The sequence below is a fragment of the Numenius arquata genome, chromosome 1 (genome assembly GCF_964106895.1).
Source record: "Numenius arquata chromosome 1, bNumArq3.hap1.1, whole genome shotgun sequence".
NCBI lineage: Eukaryota > Metazoa > Chordata > Aves > Charadriiformes > Scolopacidae > Numenius > Numenius arquata.
The window spans coordinates 65,234,170-65,251,983 of NC_133576.1; the positions used below are offsets into that span (position 1 = coordinate 65,234,170).

The 17,814-nt window shown below is 39.8% G+C and overlaps 1 protein-coding gene across 1 annotated transcript; it reads left to right on the forward strand.

Moving 5' to 3' along the window:
- Positions 1–3,819: 3,819 nt before the first annotated feature.
- LOC141476926 (arylsulfatase D-like) lies at positions 3,820–17,240 on the forward strand. Its single transcript, XM_074165899.1, is given in 12 exon segments — positions 3,820–3,893; positions 6,133–6,162; positions 6,164–6,232; positions 6,779–6,925; positions 7,910–8,031; positions 9,447–9,569; positions 12,688–13,111; positions 13,794–13,930; positions 15,093–15,227; positions 15,854–16,016; positions 16,317–16,438; positions 16,870–17,240. Coding segments are annotated over 12 exon segments (1,917 nt in total).
- Positions 17,241–17,814: the final 574 nt, after the last annotated feature.

Here is a 17,814-nt window from a genome sequence, read left to right on the forward strand (position 1 = left end):
TGCTAGTAAAAATATTTCACAAAATTCCCATTGTAATTTTTCTAGATAGTCTCTATCTATGTGCATGTGTTTAGTCTCAGCATCAGAAAACAGTTGAAACTAAATACTTTAGATTTTCAATCAGCCCCCTGTAGCTGGAATAGCACCCCACTGAGACTATAGCTCTTGGTATCTGCAAGAACAGCTGCAGTGTTGGAAATTCATAAAGCAGCAGAACATGGGATCAGGTAATACCTTCAGATGCTCATGCACTATTGTGCTTTATCCCAGACTCTTACAGATTTAAGCAGTTTTAAAGGGCAGAGAACATGTTAGATATGTGCCTTATTTCCACAAACTATCAAAATCTGTTTTGTGTGTTTTATAGATTGTTAGAGAAAATCCATTATTTTTTTCAGATCTCCCCAGTCTGTACTGTCTCTTGCTTGTGAAACATTCTTGGTTTGTTCTGTTTTTTAATACTTTCAGTGTAAATTTTAGCCTAGCAGCCTCAACTGCCTAGAAACTGTTCTAAATCTGTTTTGCTCTTCTTTTCCAATGGGAAAAAAAAAAAAAACCCACCAAAAAAAAAAAACCAACCCAGAAATATTTAAAATAAGCTCTGTAAATTCTGGTATGTACATAAATATTCACACACACTAGGCTACCACTACATTCACTGAAATAGAAGGAAGAGAGGACAAGAAACCACCTACCTGTTATTAAGCATGTCCGGCTGTTCCTAAAAAGTAGTATCCATACAGACTGCCATGGATGCATACATGCCCTGCACTCTCCGGAGTGACGATATGGTGCTTAGAGGAGGCAGGTGCCCCTCTAGAGCAGCATAGAGAGAGGTGACCACTTCTGTGGGACAACACAAGGGCTGTGGTGTCCTGAGAGGGAAGAAGCCAACCAAAAAAAGAAGCTGTAAACCTGTGACAAAAGAAGTGCATGACGAAGGGCAGCAGAAGGGCCTCAGGAGTCTGAATTAAGCACCCTCTTGTGTAGGCAAACACAAGAAGAAGACTATTTCCTTTCCATTGAAGATCATCTACAGCAGTTTTTCCTGAGCTGGACAGAGTGGTAATGGTCCTTTTAACTACCATATAATAAGCTATAAGCTAGTCTGAAGAGAGCCAACATCCATCTCTCTAGTAAAAGGTTGGATTCCTGAAAGGGAAATCCAGAGCCGTAGTTCCTGTTGTAAGTGCTCTTTATATACCTTATTCACGATTTTCAATTAAAAAAAAACCACCAAAAACATGGGACCAAGAACCAGAAGAAAAAGTTTCCATTTTTCGGCTAAGTTCCCATCCCACTTTGCTGAAGAGTTAGATCATGCCTACATGCAAGTATGTGGCCCCTACCTTTTCTGCTGGCCAAAGTAGGCCATTACGCTTTGACAGCACAGCAAATTGTTTTCAAAATAGAAGGTGGCTGCTCACAAGTCTCAGAGAATGATTCAGATTACTTACATGCACCATCTGACCTCTCAAGGGAATCTAAAAATCTGTGTGTGTTTCTAAGTTGAGCCGTAGGCAGGAATTGGATCATCTGAATTACTGCTTTACACCAGACCAGGAGTGCACTTTTGAAGTGACTCTCCCACTCGTCCCACTTTGCCTAACGCTGCAGAGCAGTCCTGGAGCACACAGACCAGGCTCCTTCCCGGTGTCACAAACGTGGGTTACATGTTCCAGGACAATAGGTAAGGCTCTGCAACTGTTCATGGGCATTCAGGCCTTGAAGACCTAGTGTAAATCAGAGTTCAAAGAAATAACACCATTTTCATTATTATGCAATGACTTTTAGAAAGGTAAAGTGTGAATCAAATGTTCTCTGAAACATAACAAGATTTCAAAAATAAATTAGTCACTAGAGGGAGCCTCTTTATCATCATATCCTAGTACCAAACTGCTACTAATTTGGGCCTTCGACTCTTAGATGCTGAAGAACTTTAGTAAGGTCAGGAAGTGCTACTTCCTCTACTACTTATTAGTTTAAAGAAAAGGAGGTTAAAGGACAAGAGGATGCAAGGCTTCTGCAAAATTCCACATTCATTCCACATTCTGAACAAATACAGACTTTTAAAAGAGAAATCTAAAGATTTCCCCACAGAAAACAGTAGAGCTTGTTAGTGCAGTGGCTGGAAACAGAATTAGCTTTGCCAAGACCTTTTGAAAATGGCATCTTTACATGGCATCAGTGAGAGGGCATTCACTTTTCCCTTCTTCAAAGATGAAATACCAAAATGAACAGTAGTTGTCACTGTGAGAGGAATGTCTGTAGATCACAAACACTACCCTTCCTCCTTTATCTTTGTTACACCAGAGCTGTGCCCAGGCAGTAATTCCCAGCAGCCACATTTCAATGAGTGATCTGATCTGGCTGTCCTTGTGTTAGAAGAGGGCTACGTACAAAACAACGAAGACATGTTACTGCAGTGTAACTGCAGACGTGTTCAATTTTCTGCTGCGCTCTAAATTTAGTAAATAACATAGAAGTTATAGTTTGTGGTTCTCTGTTATGAGTACTATAGAATTTGCAAGAAGTCCTGGAAAAACACAAGGAGGAGTTGAAAAGCTGTGAAGGAGACCCCAGCTGCAAGAAGTGCTCTCCCAGTCAGCAGGGCCTGGCTAGGATTGATTGCATCCTCGACAGAAAAACCCCAGCACCTCAGAAGGTGCTTTCCTTTTAGAAAACATACAGCAGCAGAGGGCATCAGACAACAAGAAATCCTAAAGACGTTTAAGAATCCTGAAGCGCTAAAGCCACAGTGAAGGGGAATGGGAAAGGGAAAGGTATAGATTGAGATGCTGTAACGTGGGTGGGGACAAGGAAGCAAGCACTGCAAGAAGGAAAACCAGACACATCACCTTTCCTGTGCATGCTGGCTGCAACTGCTCCAGCGTGGGAATGTTGGGGGTGGGAGAGAGCAGGGGAGGGAACACCTATGGTGCTGTAACTTGCCTGAGAGGTGCTCCTCTAGAAAACCAGCCTGAGCACTGCAACTCGTGATGTACCACCAACTCATAACATCTACCTTCTCTTTTAAGATATGCAAACACAGCAAATTCTCTGTTAGTAAAGCAAGATTGCTGTTTGACAGTATCTCATGGTCTCCCAAAACACTCGCTCCAACAGGACTCAAACAAGAAAAATCAAGACATAAAGCATTAGTATAAAGTATGTAACCTGAATTTGTCCCTTTCAGTGGTCACTAGGAAACACGCAGCACTCTGAAGTGAAGCCAAATGACTCATTTTCTGCAAAAGTAAATTCATGTCTCTTGCTGGTATTTCCTCCCCACGCCCTAAAACTGTTTCTCACTGCGTGTGCGGAGATGACCTTGTCATCACTGCAGGCACTCGGGGCTGCCACAAAGTGAAGATATTATCTTAGTTTCTATTTCTACAGACAAGGAATTGCTGCTTTGTAAGTACAGTCGTTTTCTGTTTTCCTTGGTGGAAAGGAGGAGAGGTTTACGGGGAACTGTCATTTATAGCGCCTTTCACTGGAGCGCCTCAGACTTAAAGGAGATCCTGCCCTTCCCTCGCGAAACCGTTGCTTGGGCAGAAAGCATTTTAGCTGCATCTGTGGTGTTCCCCAGCCCCTTGCGCGTGTATGAATGTCATCCTTGTGCAAACTGCAGTGAGACATGCAGCTTAAGAGACGCAGGGATAAGTTAGACCACCCAGCTGCTTGCAAGCTCTGATATAACGCTGCTTTCCTGTGGCGAAGTGCGCATGAGCAGCCAGGGCAGATTTAAGGACTGCCTTCAGAAGCAGATGTTGGCCGCTGTGCTGTGGCAGCAGTCGCTGTGCTGAAAAATTTGGAATGGTTTTAAGCCGACCGAAAATAAGCTCACACTCCAGTCTATCAGCTGCCTGCTTTGAGAGTAACTTGACCAGGTACCGTATTCCTCCCTTACTATGTTGGGAAACACACTGGAAAATTTTAATGGGCATTTGGAATTTTTTTTTTTTTTCTTCTGTAGATAAAAATATCTCAAGGATGTTTTCAAAAGGCATTTCCCTTTACAACAACATTTGTCTCATACATGTCTGCGTACAAAGTGAGAGCAGACAGCTGCAGGCAACTTGTTATCATAAGCCTGGCTTACTTGATCTATATCAAGTCTACAAAATAGGACTTTTTAGAAGACATTTTCACAGAATAAACAGTACAAAACTGAATGGAATTACTTATAACATTCACCAAGTGTTGCCAAACCGATGCCACAAATTGATGCTGGTTTTATGAAATGTGTAACTGAGTGTATCTAAAAATGTGACTATTTTCTCTCATTCAAACTGGCTTGAATTGGGATTTCAGTGTCTTGTGAGTATTTTGATAGAAAAGTGAAGATGAATTAAAACAGTTCAATCAGTAAAACAGTAAAATATGAAAGATATGCAAGCTATAACCCCCTGGATTATTACAATGGATGAAGAAAGGGATAAAATCTAAATTACTTTGTGGGGGGAGAGGTAAATAATGGGAGAGGGAGGAAAGAGTTTTGCTTTAAGCTGAATTCAATTCAGATAGCAAAGTGGACTGCTTGCAGCATGGCTTATGTGCCACTTTGGCAAAAGTGGTCCCAAAGAGGCCCCTGAAAAGGCATCCTCCAAACTGCTTGGGGCTGAATCAGGCAGGCACTTGCTGTTGCCCCAGCTGCTGGGGGCTGGGCAAGGAGCTGCACTGCAGTGGGGGGACCTGGAGTCCTCTCTGACTTCTCACAAAGGAGAGGAACAGGGCAAGCTGCTTTTGCTGTACCTCTTGTTGCCACCAGAGCTGCTGCTTTCTCGGACTGGACTCCAATCACCTTTCACTAAGGAAATGGCTTGACAGGGATAATATCAGTCAGTGTGGTAACTCTTTTCTGTGTATTACCCGCTATTTTACAGGCAGCTTCTGAGGAAACTCAGCCTGGAGGCCCAGCCTGTGATTCGAATCAGTGTATCTCTACCATGAAGTACAGGCAGTTAGTGACTACCAATTACACAATTAAATTTAAATATTTCTAACTCCCATTGTGGCTTGAGCTGGACTGACCACTGAAATGAACGACAGATGCTCTCTTTATTTCAACTGCTTTGGAGGCACGTACTATGTACATTATGTATAATTATGTATATTATATTATATATTATATATATGTATTATATATATTATGGCTGAGGTGTCCTCCAGTATCTTTTCTATGGCTACTTAGGATGCAGCAAAGGCACAAATCCAAATGCAGGAAACTAAGTCTGAGTGTCTGTAAGTAGAGATGCTGCATCAGCATTGGTGCTTGTAAATAAGCATTTAAAGCTGTTTGGATGCCAATTTTCTAAGCATAGAAATTTAAATTTTCCCTTTGAGGCTTGTAGTGTTTATGAATAAAATGTAAAAACCCTGGATATTAACTAAGCTGCTAAATACTATCATTTCTGGAAAACAAAATGTGAAACCAACATAATTTATAAAATTGAGCTGCTTGGGATAGTTCAACCAGACGTGGGATAAATTTGAAAGGAGTCTATTTTAAAGCCTTTGAACCAAGGTCATTTGGCCCTTAGTTCAAAGTCTTGTCCTGGCAGTGAAAGAGAAAGCCCCAGAGGAACCTTTGCAGAAAGCTGTGCAGGGGAGGGGGAAGAGCATCACACCCTGAAATTTGACACATACAAAGAAGAAAAAAGCTCAGCTCAAACAACAGGAGGTCACAAATTCAGTGTCTTCTAAGGAAATGTTATTGTTGGAAGAGGATGATTAGAATTTCTACAACTAAAGATATCTCTTACAAGCCTGAAAGGAAACTTGGCATACTGTGTGAAGAAGCAGCAGGCTGCTACTGTCTCTGTGATTACAGAAAAATAAATGATATTGAGGACTGGATTTTAAAAAGCTCTTCTCTTCCCTTCTGAACAGTAAGTGCTTTTCATGCATCTGAGTGGTGTAACAAAAGAGAGTTATTGTGCTATTTTAAGATAAACTTCTCTACACAAAAAGGAAAATTCCTCTTAGAAGTGAAGAAGCACTAGCAATAAAAATAGCATTAATTCCTTTACTCTTCTTCATTTAGGGAGTGATCTGAGGTGCACTGAAGTAAAACCAGAGACAGTGTTGATAGGCCTTGATTAAGTTTTTTATCTATTTTTATTGCAGTGACTACTAAGGAGATGTAAACATGACAAGGCTCTCTCTTGGTTTTGCAGGATCTGAACATTTCAAATGCAGAAATGATTTTTCATCTAACATCTTATTGGTAAGAAAAAAGTTAATGAATTATTGTTATATCATACTTAGATTTAAAGTGAGTGAAGTTTAATAATGACATAATACTGTATTATAAAAGAGTAAGGTTGTTTGTCTATATAGTATACTCACAATGTGATTTTGTTTGTTTTTCTTGTTCTTAACTTTTTCACAATACAAAGGTCCCAATCTGGGTGAGAAGGATGTCAGAGGATGTTGATCATGTTGTCCATTTCCCAAAACAACTTCTAAAAAACATCCCAAGCCACTAAAGCAAAATAACTTATACATCATCTGTCACATGTAAATTCCCAAGTGAGACTGCTCATAGGAATTTTGGAAACGATCAGAAAAGGAGATTTTAAAGTTATGGTCCTGACACTTTCTTTTCCATGACATCTGTTTGTGTCAACGACCAAATTTTAACGCACTGTCTATGTCTTGGCAGAGAGTGGTCTGGTCTGCAGCCAAGCTCATGCAGGAGGGTCTTCAGCCACGCGCAATAGGAGTGATGTATGGCCAGGTCATTGGCTTCTTTCCTTCTTCTGTGTTTCAGGACATCCCTGGTGGCACCCCTGATTTTTGGTCTGCTTCTGCCACCGCTGACACAGCTTTCCATGGCCACAAAGCCAAACATTGTCCTGTTGATGGCAGATGACCTCGGCATAGGGGATATAGGTTGCTATGGGAATGATACTATCAGGTAAGGAAACTGAGCATAACAGTGTAGAGAGCTGGTGTGTTATTTAATGTAAGACTGCAATCCTCAGTCCACCATCAGCTATTTGAGCTGTTTTCAGATCCATTTCCTGGGTGCCATGGGTAAATGTAAAGCAATACCAGGATTATCTCACAGCCTAGAGGGTGTTACCAGGGCCAGCTCTGCTTATCCCGAGCTGTTTTCCTGTGGGAACATCTCAACCTTTCTTGTATATTCCTTAATTGGCTGACATAGAGAAATGCTAAGCTCTTACACATACCTGAAGACAGAAATGTTCTCTCTTTCAACATAGCAGTTGAAACCAGTTGTTCCCTCATTACCTCATGTAACTGTTTTGCCATTCTTTCCCAGTCTCACATCAAAATACAGTATACATCACTGCGATGAGCTATGTTACTAGGAAATAATTATCTTTCCAGGCCCAAGGACATAGAGTTTCCCTTCTCTTTGAAAATAGCGCCGCATTATTGCTTGCTAGTTTCCTAACAGCTTGTCATTTCTTTGAACAAAACCAAACTTGGTACAATCACTCCCCTCATCTAGCAAAGTTCTCAGAATCTCACCCTGATCAGCACTGGCCTGCAAGTTTCTGATAGGCAGCTGATGATCATAGGTACCTGATGGGGCTCTGCATGGCCGGGCATTCACTTCAGCATGGCTTCATTCCCAAGGCATGACTTTTCTTCTTCAAAAGCAGTGGGGTACATTTCTACAAGGCCCTTCATAGGACTTGGGAAACAAGAAGGAATGATTGGCTTGAAAATTATCTAGATAGCGATTGTTAATGATGAAAGAAAAAAAAAAAAAGTATTTCCTCATCACTTGAGAAAATTAAAATAAAATTTTTAAAAATGCCACTATCTTCAAATAGAAGAAACTTCCCAAAATAAAAGTAAGTATATTATTCCTCTCTATTTCCTTGAAGACTCTCTGAATGATATCTGACAGTGCTGGTTGCATTTTTAGGACCCCAAACATTGACCGCCTGGCAAAGGAAGGAGTGAAACTGACCCAACACATTGCTGCAGCTCCACTTTGCACCCCCAGCAGAGCAGCTTTCCTCACTGGGAGATATCCCCTCCGATCAGGTTTGCCTTGCAAAATGAAGTAGCCTTTAAACACTGCTTTATTGCTGAAGGGAACAATGTCATAAAATGGGCACAAAAGAAATGAGGGTGTGCAAAAGAAGGGTTGCCACAAACATGTCATCCCTCACTGAGGGACACAGAGACACACTAGTACCTTTGAGGTGACATCTATATTTACAGGGTACAATAAACTAACCTGGGGGGAAGTAGCACAGAGAACAACCAGCTCTGTAGAGCATCCTGCTGCCCCCCAGCTCACAACTCTGGTTGCATTTTTGGTGCTCTGTTGCACAGATGGCAGCCAGAATGGAGTTAGTACAAATTGCTACACTCAAAAAAGTCATTACACAGAACATGAATAATAATAACATATTTCTAAAGCACTAGTTACATTAATTTCTGTCGTGGGTGACTCCTCATCAGATATCAGAAACCATGCAGCCCTGCAGGGAGCAGACTAGATCTATGCAGATGTGTGTCTGTTCCCTCCAAACGAGATGCAGAATGTGTCATTTACAGGAAAGCTTTGTTACCTATGTGTCAGGATTCATCCATCCTATGAAATAACAGTTTGACAGCTGTATTATTTTTCCCAGTTCTGTTTTTGAAGAAAAAATACTATCCTGTCAAACTGCATTCTGGAGATGAAGAGGTATGAAAAACAAATAGCTCTACATGTTTCTAACAGCAACTCTCTAATGCTTGTTCTACTGCAAATGATCTTCAGTGCCTTCCTTCCCAAGATGTTTTGAAGCTGACATGTTGTCCTACTTTTATCATGACAGCCCCCACTGAGATAGACAGCCTGAAAATGCACATGAGCTTGTACAGTCTCTCTCCCACTATAAAAACAGGGCCAGAGATATTCAACGCTTTCGTGACAGATTGTACCTCGCATAATGTTGTGTGATGGGGTTATGGCAGTATATAACGCTAAATAACAGAGTGTAAACCTGCAGGTGAGGAGAAGATTGCGGTGCTAGATAGCTGCTCTGTGGATTTCAGAAGTCAGACGCCAGCCATGCCACTCTGCAGGGAAACCTTGAGTTCCCAGGCAGCTGCATGCAAGCCAGAGTTTGAGGCTGACAGGGCTGAAGGTTCCCTACCCTCCTCCCTGCCCTCACAGTTCCACTAAGTGCATTTCCACCACTGTGACATCTAAAATCTCCTATACAACTGTGCCACTCTGAATAAAATAAAATAAAATGTCTCAGTATGAGATACAATTATCTAATGGAGAGACTTAACTTTTCCTTAATCTCGTCCAGAGTGCTAGGTTCATTTCCCCAAACAAACAGCATTTGGATAAACATTTAACACCACAATATCAATGAAACCAGGAAACAAGAGAGTATGTTTGATAAAAGTACTCTACCAGTTATACTTACTAAGATTGTTTTTACTTCGTTTTTTAGGAATGGATGCAATAAACAATTACCGTGTTATTTTTTGGAATGGCGGCTCAGGAGGGCTTCCTCCAAACGAAACCACTTTTGCCAAAATACTGCAGCAGCAAGGCTACAGCACAGGACTGATAGGTATGGGGACACTCCTGAAGATGGCCTAGAATGTGTTTCACCTGCACATCTCACTCAAACCATTTGTTTTAGTTAGGAACTGCTCATACCTCAGTTGTAATATTTTTATTTCCTGATTTAGGAATACCTTTTAAGAAGATATCCTGACCAAAAAGAATCTCTCTGAAAAGAGCAGGCATCTGATAAAGAGGACAATCTTTACTGTTTACCTGCTTTCAAGCACAGCTGTGGTTGTTAAAATATATAATGGAAAATATGTTAATGTTTCTTGAATGCTATTCTACCAGGTATAGATACTTATTCCAATGCTATTTCATAAAAAAACAAAACATGAATGCCATTTAAATATGCATGACAGCTCAGAGCAGATTCACAACAAAAGAGAACAGCTGCTACTTAAAACAATTGAGCAAGTTCATAATATCACAGGATTTATTCTTTCAAAAACAGAAACAAAGCAATTATTTTTTTCTTTAATTACAGCGTGCCACTATAGTTCACCAAGATTTCATTACAACCCACAAAACTTTGCCTCCTTCAGCATGAGTATGAATTCCATTTTACTTTATATTTTATAGGACTTTTTTTTTTTTTAATATAGTTGTAACTTTTGGTCATGATCAAGTTTCAAATAATCATTTATCTTAGCTACGTAACATAGTTCCACAGACTGTTAAAACATAAACGTGCCTGACCTGAATTTTCAGCTATTTGCCCTACCTCATCTGAGCATCTAAATGTCAATATCCAAAATTTATGTCTGACACATAAAAATATTGGCTGCACAAATAAACTGAATTCACTAATAAAAGTGTCTGCAGGAATGGATTTGTATTCATGCAGCAGAATAAATCTAAACCATACAGGACAATGCTAAATGAAGCCCTACAGGCATTTAAAGTTTTATATTACTGAATCTTCTTCTGCAGTTAGTTTTGTAGCAATATTATTTTAGTTGGTTTAATCAGCTCATAAAAAAAAACCCATGTCTATTAGCCACGTGTTTCAGCTTGGTCTCAGCATGTGATCGCTAACAAAACAATTAGATTTGTCTCCACTTTGTCAAGGGAACTGCCCTGCAGGGAGGTTGTGCTGCATACCTCCTAGAAGCTAGCTAGCAAAACAGGCTGGTGTTTTCCCTGTGGGCATCTCAGCTAAAATCACACTACAGACACCAAGAGCATCACTTAGTTTAACCAGATTGACAGATTCTGATTAATTGCACCATAGGGGATGATGGAAAGCACTGATAATAAGCAACACAAAAAAACCCAACAACTTTACGCACAAGTCATGAAACAATACATTTTACAGAACTCCTACCTACATCACCACAGCTGAATGAGCACTAAATAGTCTCACCTGAAAGGTTTGTGATTTTTTTTGCTCTGAGCACAACCTGTTTAATTGCAAAGTTAAATCCTACTAATAACGTGCAGCTTGATGTGATACTGAGACTTTTTGTTAGGAAACACTTTGTGGTTCCTTTGTAGTCAGAAAGCCAATGTTGTATAACATGTGCCCTAAAAAGATTCATTTTTTTTTTAATTACACACTTAGTTTATCTTCTGGAGATTTGAGTCTTTTGTAGCATGTCAGAAGCCTTTATCAACCTCAGCTGGGGGTTTAAGTGTTGGAGTACATTTGAAGTCCAAGGATACTTCAGCTGCACCTGTATTTATGACCAATGCATTTATGTATTGATTACAAACCTATTTCATTCTATAGCTGGCTCTAAATATGTCAAGAGGTAAACTGAGTAGTGATTTTAGCTGAAGGCAATTCATTCACCTACAATAGAATTTTCAGTCTTTCTTTTTATCCAAAAAGCAACATTTTTTTTTTCCTCTGAAACAGTTTTTCCTCCTTCTATTCTAATGCACAGCAATTCTGTTGAAACCTACTCAGGGTTGGCTGCTAGTATAAGTAACAGTGAACCATTTGTTTAGAATAATATCCTCCTGTAAGTATGCGGTTCCTTACTCCACAATAAGAATTAGTTGCAAATTAGTTTTCAAGTAAAATTATAAAAGTTCATTTTGATCTACAGGTTTGGTATCCAAGGTCTGCATTACATCAGAAATCATAAAATGCAATTAAACTTCATCTCTCTGATGAGAGGTAGATTTTGGTCCCTTGATTCAGATATACCGAAGCCTCAGTGTTTAAGCCAAATGAGGCACCTTTTTATGACTCCATGTAAGTGCCTAACCAGTCTGTTTGAGTAGACTGGAGGGAAAGAAACACGGGGTTTTGATCTGCCATTCATCATAATAATGGACGTATGTTCATAATAAAGAACAAATTGTACTGCAAAAAGTCAGATGTTCCTTTTGATACATGAAGGCTTCAGAATTTAAAAGAAGGTGTCTTTGACTTTTTAAATTAGATGAAATACAAATAAATGGCAAAAAATACTTATAAAACAAGACCTTTTATTCTCATCCAGTAAACGGAGATATTATTATCAACAAAGTTGCTTATTTATGTACAGTTTCATGAGAAATCCCCATCTCCTGAGCTCAAGTTCTTCTGGATCTGGTGGTTTGTCCGCCAAACCCACTGTTAAGCTGCAAGTTACTTGTCTACACTATCCGTAGCTTCCCTTATCAGACTGGCATCACCGCGTCGCTGAGTGTTGCCTTAGTCCTGGCATTAAGCTGTTTGAAACTTTCCATAAACAAGTCTGCATAGCATCTTGAAGGTAAAGAGACAACAGGACAACACAACAATGTTATTTTGCCCTGTGCTTACAGGAGGACTTCTTCCTATTTCATACTTGACAGGTCTGCAGGAAGGCCATACATTTTTGCTCTGCTTTGGAAATTTGAGTTTTTCTCAACTTCTGTTTCCCTTTAGAGTCCCATTTTTTACATTTGATCAAAGCTACAGGGCATGAATATGTATACAGAGCACCAATAGCTGTTGGAAATTTATCATTTGTAGAGATTTACTTTCATCATATTCCATTATATCAGTACATAGCTGGTATATATGTGTAGGATGAAGAAGTTATCACAAGAAGGAAAAAACCCAACATTTTTTTGATAAATGTTTTATGTGAGCAAAAGCCCATTTTTAAATATTATCTCCACATTTTAATAATCTGTATTTTCAGGGAAATGGCATCAAGGTGTTAACTGTGAATCCCGCAATGACCATTGTCATCACCCTTTAAACCACGGGTTTGACTATTTTTATGGGATGCCTTTTACGCTAATCAGTGACTGCCAACCAACGGAAACACCAGAGATGGACAGAGCCTTTAGAAGGAAACTCTGGCTTTCCACTCAAATGATCGGCCTCGTTACACTCACTGCTGCCCTGGGAAGGCTGACCGGCCTGATTTCCGTCAGCTGGAAAATGCTGACCTGCCTTGCTGGGTTTAGTCTCCTGTTCTTTGTGTCCTGGTTCTCAAGTTATGGGTTTGTACGATACTGGAACTGCATTATGATGAGAAACCATGAAGTTACTGAGCAGCCAATGGTGACAGACAGGACTACATCCCTTATCTTGAGAGAGTCCATTTCATTTATTGAAAGGTAAAGTGTGTTTCCTTTGATCGCAATTTTTCTGCTCCTTGCACATCTTGCAACTTTTAAACAGCATTTTCCCATACGAAGTCTTTATAATTTTTATAATATTATATAGGATTATAAGTACCATTATGCCTATGAATAATTAATAATATTAATCATTATATCTTATTATTAAACTGAAAAATCCGCTGCTGCTTAAGGATGCCTGTTATTCCTATCTTCACTAAAGCTGATAAAATTTCCAAATTTCCGTGGGTTGGATTGAACATTTCTAAGCTATTTTGAGGAGATACGGATTTCTATCAATGAGACCAACATTGCAGCCTTGAGGGATAGCAGCTGATGGCAGAAATGCGTGTGTGGGCCAGGGAAGGAGTATAGCTGTGAGGTAGCCTTATTGTATGGACTGATATGTGAGCAACAGCTGGCAGGAGATGAACCTTCTGTCTTTGTTTCACCAGCACAGTGGTGGTTTGTAATAGCAGAAAGTGGAGCTTCAATCTGAAACTCTTCAACGAAGATCATTTTATATAAGCTAAACGTTATTTTATCAGACAGATGCTAATCACTGGGTTTTAATACCTTACAAAGTAAGATGGTCCTGAAGTGATTGTTGAAATATATACGCAAATCATAAAACCATTTTCCTTCCTCCCTAATAACAGTATTGATCTCTGTTTTTCAGAAATAAGCACAAGCCATTCCTCCTTTTTCTTTCTTTTTTACACTCCCACACCCCTCTCCTCACCACAGAGAAGTTTCTTGGGAAGAGCAGCCATGGTTTATATGGAGATAATGTAGAGGAGATGGACTGGATGGTGGGTAAGTCACTATAGCAAATAACAACATCTCCAACTACCTAATACCTAGGTCTGAATATATAATAACAATACAGTTGTTATTAAAAAACAAGGAAGAGAAAAACAAGAAGGAAAAAAGTCCTAAGCTTTTCATCAACATCTGGTAATCTTATATGAGAGATGTTGGCTTGTAGTATTGGTGTTTTATTTTCTCCAGTCTTGGACCAAGAGTTCACTCAGTTTTTTGTCTAGTGTTTGACAGTTGTACCCATGTCCCCTTGGCTCCTGTCAAGGAACTCTCCTGCTCTTCTTACTAAATAAGTGAGAATTATTTCATTTTCTGTGAATATTAAACACCAGATAATTTCAGCCTCTTATGGTCATGTCTTATCTATTTCTAAGTAGGACACATCAGAAGGTGATAAAACTGAAAAACAAATTAATTCCAGGTGTAAAGCAGCAGGCTATTTCTCCGTGACTGCTGCATTCAGCAGAGTACTGAATATTTTTCAGCCTCATTCATAAATCCAGAAATGTTCATAAATGTTAATTGGTACAGCACCAGAAATTAGATTTATGTTATTTTTCTGCCTATTTTTTGGAGATGAAGGAGAATTATTTATCACCCAGTCATGGCAGAGGAAAAGTAGCCACATTTGCAAAAGGCATAAGAATCAGGTACACATACAGAAAGAATGGTTTTCAAACCTACCTGTCAAACACTTACACTCCACAAATATAGTTAAGAACATCAGAAACAGCTAAAGAATTACTTTTAAATAAAAAATAACTGTATTATTAATGCATATAGTATCCAGCCAGTAATTTAATGCCAATACTAACTGCATTCTAGACACTACAAGATAAGGGTACACAACATTTTTCCTCATTTCTCACAATGGCCACCACTGATGCAGAATCTAACTTTTGGGGGCCTTGGATCATGATTTCTTTCCATATTTTTACAGCAGATGGCACTTCTGCCCTTTACAATGAAGACTTCTGGTCTGTGACTGTGGTTCTTGCGCTTTGTGATAATATGAATAATAAAGGAGTTACAGCACATCACAAATTTTCTGTGCTTTTACAGTGAAATCACAACTACAAATCTCAATCTTATTTAGCGTTATGTAGCGTAAGTGATATTTTTGCTTTTTAATACACATATATTCCTGCGTTTACAGGTGAGGTTCTAGATGCCATTGACAAGGAAGGCTTGAAAAACACTACACTAGTTTACTTTGCCTCTGATCATGGTGGATGGCTGGAAAGACAAGAAGGGAAAAGGCAGCTGGGTGGCTGGAACGGAATATACAGAGGTAAGAGCTGTCAGGGACAATGACAACCCAGTAAAGTAGTTGGGACACCCCTAAAGCTTAGATAAGACTGTACAAGGAGAACCAGTGTTTTATCATTGAGAAGCAAATTTGTCTCATTCTAATTAGGTATTTTAAAATGTAGACAATTCTAGCCTGTCCAGGTGTTCTTAATAAACATGAATTCTCAAACTGCCGTTTCCTCATGAGGCAACTGATCAGAAGTTAATTTTTATTAAGATTGTGTAATTTCTCACTAAATATTAGTTGCATCTTACATCTGAACCCTTGTTTTAACTACAAGTATGTTATAGAATTGTAAAAGAAAGAGGAGAACTAGCCTGGGAAATCACTTTATGCCTGAAAATTTTATTCACACTGAGTTCTGATGGGGCAACGTGTTTGTAAAATAACAGAAGGGAGTAAGTGTGTAACACCACTAGAGGCATCTGATACAGTGAACACACTTTCACTCGTGCTAAGGAGAGGGAGCTTAGCGGTAAAAACAAGGGTAATGAAGGCTCATAAAGGTAATATTAGCTTATGATAACACAATAACAACTAAAATTTTGATTTATTTTAAATGAAACCTATTTTGATGAAAATGTATTTTTTTTTTTTAATAAAAGGTGGAAAAGCTATGGGAGGCTGGGAAGGAGGAATCCGTGTCCCAGGGTTATTTAGATGGCCAGGAGTGCTACCTGCAGGGACAGTTATCGATGAGCCTACAAGCCTTATGGACATTTATCCTACAGTAGTTCATCTAGCTGGAGGGGTACTACCCCAGGACAGGTACAAACACAAATGTCTTTATTCCTCCTTCTCTTCCCAAACAATAGAAAATCTAGTTTGGAAACACATTCTAAGAGTCTGATGTTTTCCTTTTCACTCCTGCTCCTTTTCTAGATGCATAAATGTTACCACAGCCCAGTACCTCTTCTCTACATTTGAGATTCAGCATCTACCTGCAATCTTCTACATTCTACAAGCATCTTCCTCGTTCAGAGTTCCCAGTTCCAGCAAGAGGTGTGCTGCAGGAAAGCAGTCCTGTACAGCTTACCTCAGTCTGATGGTCTCCTTTTTTTCTGCTAGGGTAATTGATGGCCGGGATCTGATGCCTTTACTGCAAGGAACAGTTGAGCACTCAGAGCACGAGTTTTTGTTTCACTACTGTGGCATCCACTTACATGCTGTGCGGTGGCACCAGAAGGACAGTGAGTACAGAACTACTTTGCTAAGAATTAGGTTCAATCTATGGGAGGGCACAGTTGTCTAACACATTCCTTCTGGGATTGCAGCTGGTGGTAAAGAACTTATTAGTATCGCCTGTATTGTATGGCACAAAGAGTTTGTTTGTGGCTTCAAGGCAGGTGGTATGCCAGGCAGGCTACTGGAGCTCAGGATGGGTCTCACTCATCTGAATGCAAGGCCTTGGGAGTCCATGCCCTCCTTGTCTCATGGAGAAGCCCTTGCCTCAACCTTTGTCTGTCCTTCTGCTACCTTAACAAGGAAGTAAGCCTTGAAAGCCCTAAATATTTTTTCATGTCTTCATAAAAAACACACCAGTGATAACTGATACATTCACTCTTCTAATGCTTTATGATAACCACCAGTACCATTGCAAGTCTTCTTTCTTTCCTGCCAGGTGGAGCCATCTGGAAGGCTCATTATGTGACACCCATCTTCCGTCCTCTTGGAGCTGGGGCTTGTTATGATAGAGGATTTTGCCCATGTTTTGGAGAAGGCGTGACCCATCATGACCCGCCCTTGCTGTTTGATCTCTCGCGAGACCCTTCTGAAGCCAAACCTCTGTCAGCTGACACTGAGCCCCTTTTTGACACTGTAATAAAGAAGATTGGAAGAGCCATAGAAGAGCATCGCAGGACACTGACTCCAGTCCCTGAGCAGCTCTCCGTGTACAACGTGGTGTGGAAGCCATGGCTGCAGCCGTGCTGTGGGACCTTCCCATTCTGTTGGTGTGATAAGGAAGGTGATAATGAACTTGCTGACCTATGAAGGAAAGAACCAAAGTTTTTCATCAAAAGTGTTCTTAAATCGAGTGTTTTCAATGGGAGTGTTGATTGGTGGGTTGGTTGGTTGGTTGGTTTAATGTGAGAATTGTCCCAGTGAATGGCACAGTATTTTGTAAAGGTGGTTTTAGGCTGCACACTCTCAGGAAGCAAGTAAGACAAAATGATCTGAAGAGCATGTTTTAACTTGCAATTGTTGACAGCTGCATGAATACTTCAAACGCACTGAAGCAGGCCAAGGTTAGAGCTGTCCAAGTAATGATATAACTTATAATCTGTTGTTTATGAATGTATACATAGAAGCTGTACTTTTTTTGTTTGTTTGTTTGTTCTGAATTTTGAAGTAATTTGTGGACTGAGGTCTCCCTTAATTTTGTTATCCTTACTGGTGATGCATAAAGTGCTACTATAAAAATTTTTGGAGATTACTGCCTCCACAATAATTCCAAAACAATTTTTCCCACAGCTCCCCACAAAATCTCGTTTAAAAGTAGCTTCCTTCCTTCCAGCAGCAGTGATGATAGCAGCTGGTTAGCCTGGGCCTTCTGGATCAGGAGAAA